Genomic DNA, 7,602 nt, shown 5'->3' with positions numbered 1-7,602 from the left:
TTTATCTTACGGGTTGTGTTATTCGAGAGTGCAAGAGTTATCGTAGACACTTTGAGGTAGTGTCCCTTGGTTATGTTTCTACTTTCTAGATCAGTAAACAAGTTAGCTCATGCTGTTACAAGGGCTGCTCGTACTCAAACTGGTCCTTCTGTTTGGAGTTCCTCTATTCCTCCTTGTATGGTTGATTTGATTTAATAAAACTTCTGAGTTATTTTTCAAAAAAAAAAAAAAAAAAGTAGTATATATTCTAAATATACATGGTCGTAATGTGTGATTTGGTATATAATATGACTATGGTGACCCCATATATTATTGAAAGAATGAATAAAATATATTTTGGTTCCTATAGGACCAAAGAGTTGTAACCATATACGTGCAAATAGGGAAACAATTGAAATAGTTACATGAAACATTTAATGGGGTGGGGCTAAGCGAAGAAAGAAAAAGAAGAAAAGAAAGTTTTGTTAGTTAGAGAAACGAAAGAAACAGACATTCAAATCCAAATAAATATAAACAAATAAATGATAATTAATATTCTATATATACATCAATTTTTGTATATATACCCGTAGATATACGTTTGTGTTTTCAATACATGGATAAAGTAGGCAAAATTACATAAATTGTACTCGAGTCACACCAAGGCTCCCAATTGTCAAAATATATTGAGCAGTCTCAAAAGGAGTGATCAAGTGGGTGGTACATGATTCTTATATCAGAAAGACACAAATTCAATTTTTATTAACACTCTCTAAATCGAGGAGATAAAATATGATTCTATTACCAGAAAATCACGAACTCATTTTTTGATAATAGCCTCTCAGTCGAGCTCGTTGTATAAGATTTTTATAGTGTAATTTATCTTTTCTGTATGTATAAGATTTTTATAGTGTAATTTATCTTTTCTGTATGATTTGTTGGTTATACACAAGAACGGAATTTATTCCGTAAATATAGAACACACGTTTGAGTGGGAGTATTAGTGTGTATGTGGGGAGGGGGTGGGGTAGGGTAGGGTAGGGGGTTTCAGTAGGAGAAGAGGAACATGGAGGTGGGACCATAAATGGCAATATGGATGAGTTGACATGAAGCGTTAAAATTAAGACTCCTTAACTAATCCTCATTATTAGGACACATCTCTTCTAATAATTTAATTTCAAGATAAGCAAACTCCACATGCATGCTTCCCTTTCTTCTTTCCTTTCCTCCCCATCTCTCTCTCTCTCTCTATGTTGTATTATACTACTAGCTAGCTACTGCTATCCTCATATTCTCTCTCTCTTTATTGATTATTTGGACCACAATTGAATTGGCTAATGATTCATCAACGTGTGTAATCCTTACCGTCCAATGAAAAGAATCGATTAACTTAAGAGAGTGACAGAATATAATCGCAATTACCTTATTTCGAGAGAGAGGCAGATCGGTACAATTGCAATTAAATTTGTTTGGTATGCTTCTTGGGATTGCCCATTCCAAATCTTTTGTTTATCCTAATTTGGGGAAAAGGATGGGGGTGTGCATAAATCATGGTGGGCATATATAGAATGGACAAACCCAAACCTGATGATGTACCTTCAAGCTTCCCCTAATACTTTCTTGCTTTTTTCACCCTACTACATCCTAGAGTTATGATCATTCTTGGAATGCAAAATTGCAAGAATTGCATGTGGGGAGAGAGCTGGCTTACATATTTATTTATTTATTTATTGTTTCGCTGAACTATATTCTAGACCCATGAATCCACCTCCAGATTCATGAAGTAAATCACGCACTTCTAGTCCACACCTAACTGTATTCTTTTGTGCATAAGGAACCCAACCATGTCCTATACTAAATTGGTGAAACTCATCTCCAGATGTAGACTTTGAACCCACACACTCTGCCGCCGCAAATTATGTTATGGAAACGTGTTCACCATGCACATAGTGAACACAGGGGTAGATCCACAATTTCTATGTTGTAGATTCATAATTTTATTTTTCATGTGTTGTTAACAACGTTTCCCTCTTCGCTATTATGAATCTACAGTACAGAAATTATGAATCTACAGTATAGATGTTATGAATCTACAACTTAGAAATTATGGATCTATCTCGTGTTCTCCATGCACATGGTGAACACGGTTCCACAGCATAACTATTGCTCTGCCGCCAGCAAATTATATCGTGGACCCTGGTCCAATACACCAAATTTGACTTCATAATGCACAGAATTCATGTTCATAATACACATACACATAAACACGATATAATGAACATGAATTTTGTGTATTATGTTAAAAGTTTATGCGTCCTTAGCTATATAATACACAAAATTCATGTTCGTAATGCACAAAATTCATTTTCATAATACACAGAATTCATGTTCATTATATCGTGTTTGTGTTTATATGTATGTGTATTATAAACATGAATTTTGTACATTATGAACATGAATTCTGAGTATTTGACCAGGGTCCACATGCACTGTGGATCCTGGTCCACGATATAACGATTGCTCTAAAAAGCTGCATAGACACCAAAAAAATGGCAAGAAAAACCATCCATGTCAGAACCGGATATAGGATGATACTGCAGAAATAGTATGATGAGCAGCAAGCAAGCACATTGATGGTTGAAAATTAAAAAGGGCGTCATTGTCATCACATGGGTATATATTGTATCCATGCTCAACTAGAAGAGATCCAGAAACAGGAATTGTAACCTAAACCCAAGGGCCCTAGTGTCTCAGTGAAAAAGTAAATTGCAGGATATTCATCTATAGCTTCAAGTTTTTCATAGAGCCTTGATGGAGGAACGTAAATTGCAAGATATATCTCAGTAACCTTCAGGTTTTTTAAAGTACTTATATACCAGTGTCTACATTCTACAATGAGACAAATTCATACCGCTCTCCTTGGTAGGACTTGAAACCTTACTTTTGAGCGGTCAACTAACCGGGTTGAGCCCAGGCACAGAAGTAGGATTGCAAGCTAACCAAACAAGAAGAAATAAGCATGAGAGAGATTATTATATATTTACAGCTATGAGTGTAAGGCAAGAAGTACAAAGTCGGGCTGCAATGGTAGTTAGGGGAGTAGGGGTGGTGATATATCAGTGATGCCTAGTTATGTGGTACAATGGTAGGGCAGAATATTGAAATTTTGTGCACTAGACAGACAGGAGATGAACAAAAAAATGTGCTAACACCAAACAAATCCAAACTGTTGACTGTGCACACATACAACTGTACCTACTTGTTTCTTCAAGGAAAATAATGCAGTTGCAATGCACTTCTCTTGCAATCCGTACAACCTACTAATTCATTACTAACATTCTAGGAAAGCATAAAAAATCACGACAGAATTTGATCAGATAGATACTTCTCACCTCGTTATCTTGTATTGTTGTGATCGCTGAAGACTCGGAGGCTGTATCATCCATCATCGAGGTACAGGTTGAGGCTGTTTCAGCTCGACAATTGCTCAAATATTCAACATTAGATATAAACTGAAGGTAATAAAGTATGAATATTGATTAATGAAATTTATTTACCAACAAAATACTGGGTCGGGTTGAGTTCTAACTTGGTATAAATATACAATTTAGTATCTAACTAGCATAATTATAAAGCCTCAAACTTGACAATAGACATAAAGTATGCATTTCCCTTCAAAATTCTATCTGAACATTTCTGTTTCTCTATTCGTATTCTTTTCTTATATTACTCTAACATATGCATCGTACATTTATGAAGCATGAAGGCTCAGTGTCGCGGGACTGTAGACTTAACAATGCTACACGACGTGTGAAAATCAGCTCTTGACTATTTGAATTTTGACAGGCCATGTTCCAGAAGTGAGCCAAAAACAGATGTTCCTGTGCTATGGTGAAAGGGCCTAGAACGCAATTTCTTGAAGAATTTGAAGTGTGTTCTGATGAACCTGAAACCAATGAGTGATGAATAACTTCAGTAACCAGTAACCTATTAGACAAGATATGATTTTTTTCGGCAGTTATAAGACTTGTCATTGTCAAGTGCTTCAATGGTAAGAGCTCAATGATGAAAAGTGACAGAACTGTGTGTCCATCGTGCAAACAGAACCATCATCTAATATTAGAAATAGCATTTAAAATTTTAAAGATAGTAAAAGATGCAGCTGTTGACATCTAATTTTCACATGAAACCTAAATTAAATTATTGTGCATGCAAAAGTTTGCAGTGGAAGTCATGTTGGGAACAGGAATCTGTTGAACTCATTGAAATGACAAGTTATTTATCAAATACATATCAGACACATACCCACAGAGAGGTAGATTGACCTAAAAGGCAAAAATGGCACTTACCCATTCAAGATGCTGTGCTGTAACCCCAGAGATATTTCCTGTATATATTCCACCTAACACCTAGAAAGTACCAATAAGATGTAAGTTTGAAGCATAGCAATATATCCCCATACTTCTTGATTAAGAGATTTTAAAGGTTGAACTTTAAGCAGAAGATGAATTACGACAATGTTCAAATTTACCTCACAGTTTTCAAACAGAAAAGTTGCATATTCTTAGATCACCCATTTTAATATATTATTATTGTCAAAATATTGTTTATTAGAAAAATAGAATGAATGATAGAAACTTATACTATTAGCTCAATTATAATAATGTGCAACAGCAAGTATTACCTTAGTAACAGTCTCAAGAAACATGCCAGGACGTACAGGCAATGGTTTAACACCACTGACACTAGTCTGTGGAGGCAAAAAGAATAGAGGATTAAAGACAGACAAACTAGGTTGAGAAATCAAGCATAACAAGACCTCACCCTTCCAAAAATTCCACCAGACTTCTTTTGCCCAGCACCACTCTTTTCATTACTATCTGGACTTTCTGCACCTTCATCTTTCCCTAGCATAACATTTTTTATCATCTCACGCACAGTTTTCCCTGGTTTAAGGGCAACAAGCTTGGTTAAAAAGTTGACCTGCATTGGTAAAAGTGTCAAACATTTAAGATAAATGATTTTTTTTTTTAAAAAAAAAAGAACAAGAAGAAGAAGAAAGAACAACAACAAAGACGACAATCACAAGGTTAACATTTAACAACAATGTGTGCACCTTGTAAACAAACTAATTTTAATGAGTTTATTTGTGAATATCATACATGTCAAGGGAACAAACCTCAGATTCAGGAAGTGTATCCAGGCCACGGTCATTTCTCTCATCGAGTATTCCACCTCCCATCATATTCTTAGCTTCTTCTCTAATCAAAACCAGCCTTGCAAGTAGCTTCCTATCAGGAACAACAGGACGGGATTCCATTGTCTGTAAGAGAGACAAGCAGTAAAGTATTAGAAGTGCGGGTGTGCCCCAAAGTTGTCAAATCTTATGATTTCACCATGTTGGTTGGTATATAACTTGTTTTTTGTGTAATACATTATTAATTCAGACTAAATTAAAAGAACATATTTGATGCTCTTAGTCTCTTACAGAAAGTAATTTGATCTTTTTGAAAGGTAGTGTAGATTACTTTTAGTGTTTCTCATTTTAGATAAGAAATGTTTATGGAATAAAGTTAAAAGAGATGGGAGTTAGAAGATTGTTTCAAAATCACCATGAAAACGAATGGGGCTGAGTTACATAAAGACCCATGGCTAGTAAAAGCATTCTCCTTTCTCATATTTGTGAGTACTAGTTACCACAAAATATAGACAACAACAACTATATAAACAAATCATAACTTTAATAAGTTTGGAGAAGAATCAGAAAACATGAAGGAAGATAACATCTTTCAAGAGCTTACCTCTAGAAGATCATCAGCCTGGTTTGCTATATCATTTAGATTAGCCCCAGGAAGATGAACTTTTGTGCCATTTTCACTCTTAAAAACTCCACCACCTGCAGCTACTCGCCTGAGTAATTCATGTCTGCTTTCTTTCTGGGGAGTTCTGCAGAGTAGGCCAACAACTTGAACCTAGACAAACATACAGCAAACCGTTTAGTATTCATTGTGACAACTGATAAGGCGAATAACTGCAAGTAATGCAATCAATTATAATCCTCACATGTGGGGGGCATTTTTTAGTTAGATGAGATAACACAGTCTCCTTGACCACCTCCAAGAGTGACTTGCGCTGAAAAGAAACAATTGGTCAATTGTTTACTGTTTACATCCAGATAAGATATAGTTTCTATCAAGCCACAGGTGAAATAAGCCATAGCACAAACCAAGGAAAAGATGGAAATCAGATTGCTGGCTTATGCTATGGTCAGTGGAAAACTAAGAAAATAAGATCTTGACAGATTATAATCACACTCAGAGAATAATATTGCATGGAGAAAATACCAGGCCATAACAGAACCAGAAGCCATACCTTCTCATCCTGATCCTTTTCAGCAATCTGAATCATGTAATCAAGGGCCATCATAAACCCTGATTCCATTTCATCCACTCTCTTGCCAATGACTCCTTGTGCAGTCAATTGCACTGCAATTTCCTCAGATGCATCATCCATGGCCATATCTTCCAACTGTTGCAGAAAAAAAAAATCCAACTAAGCTGTAATCTCATTCAAGTTTATATCCATTACTCGATTTTATCCTATCATTTTGTCCAAATAATTAATTTTCTAGATATGGAATAACTTTATCCAAATTAACATAATCATGTCTTTGAGCTATAATATTTTTCTTAATGCCTACCTCTCCCTGCATACAACCCATAATCTAGGAACTATGAGTCTAAGATTTAAAGACTGAGCCTATAAGCCCAGAAGAAAGAAAAATCCTAAACCTTGCAAAAATTTAAAAACAGTAATTAAGCTTCAAATTACTTTCAATATAAAAACTGAGCAAATTTCCAGGTATAAACCTATATCCCTTCAACCATTAAATGTACTGTGACTAAGTTTTACCAAGAAAAACTAGTTATGAATTAACAAAACAGCTACCATTTCCATATTAGCAATTCAGCGGTTCTAAATTAGTATAGGTTTCCAAGCCACAAATAATCAGTTAACTACCAAATTTGCAATCTCAAAGTCCTCAACCTCTGCATAATAACAAAAAGCACAAACAAAATGAACACCAACCGAGCTGTTTAGTAATCACTATTCACCTCCAAAATAAGAAAAAAGTAAGCTCTAACTTTAATCTCGCGGCTCGCGCCATTCTTAATACTGCTTAGCAAAAATAGGATAATGAAATGGTATTATGAGTGAGTGAAAGAGTGTGAGCAGGTGGCTTACGAGCTTGGCCATCTCGTCGAGAACAGACACGACCTGTTCTCCACCTTTCAGTAAATCCTCGTACTGAGAAACGTCCAAATTTAGGTTTCCCGTTTCGCTAGCCCTGCTTTGAGAGCCCAGCCTTTCCGTCGAGAATCCTCCGCCGACGGCGGAGCTGTTGCATTGTATCAAGACATTTTGCCTCTTCGCTCGACGCTTTGGCAGCGAGTGGGAGCTGAAATGCAGAGAATTGGCGTTGTTTGATGTTGAGAACAGATTAGTGCGAGAAGAAAGCGTGGGAAAACAGAGAGAAGCCATAAACAAGGGATATTTGATATTTCTGTCGAAATGAATTTTCAAGGGTTTATTAAATAGGGGCCGGAACGACGACGTTCCTTG

The 7,602-nt window shown here is 35.9% G+C and overlaps 1 protein-coding gene across 1 annotated transcript; it reads right to left on the bottom strand.

Moving 5' to 3' along the window:
* Positions 1 to 3,508: 3,508 nt before the first annotated feature.
* On the bottom strand, positions 3,509 to 7,539 carry LOC109173744. Its single transcript, XM_019323036.1, has 9 exons — positions 7,225 to 7,539; positions 6,352 to 6,507; positions 6,043 to 6,111; positions 5,781 to 5,951; positions 5,159 to 5,302; positions 4,804 to 4,962; positions 4,664 to 4,729; positions 4,329 to 4,388; positions 3,509 to 3,925 (listed from the first exon to the last, which is right to left on the bottom strand). The coding sequence occupies exons 1-9, from the start codon at positions 7,519 to 7,521 to the stop codon at positions 3,881 to 3,883; spliced, it is 1,167 nt and encodes a 388-aa protein (XP_019178581.1). The 5' UTR covers positions 7,522 to 7,539; the 3' UTR covers positions 3,509 to 3,880.
* Between the last annotated feature and the right edge of the window lie 63 nt (positions 7,540 to 7,602).

Source organism: Ipomoea nil, unplaced genomic scaffold (genome assembly GCF_001879475.1).
Source record: "Ipomoea nil cultivar Tokyo-kokei standard unplaced genomic scaffold, Asagao_1.1 scaffold0482, whole genome shotgun sequence".
NCBI lineage: Eukaryota > Viridiplantae > Streptophyta > Magnoliopsida > Solanales > Convolvulaceae > Ipomoea > Ipomoea nil.
This window is presented reverse-complemented; position numbering and strand designations above follow the sequence as displayed.

Bases quoted from the DNA above. Each gene is read 5' to 3' on its own strand.
- LOC109173744 (XM_019323036.1), bottom strand. From the start codon at position 7,521: ATGGCTTCTCTCTGTTTTCCCACGCTTTCTTCTCGCACTAATCTGTTC. The intron at 5,303-5,780 runs GTAAGCTCTTGA...TCTCTCTTACAG, and splicing joins AGGCTGATGATCTTCTAGAG to ACAATGGAATCCCGTCCTGT. The intron at 4,963-5,158 runs GTTTGTTCCCTT...TTACCAATGCAG, and splicing joins ATACACTTCCTGAATCTGAG to GTCAACTTTTTAACCAAGCT.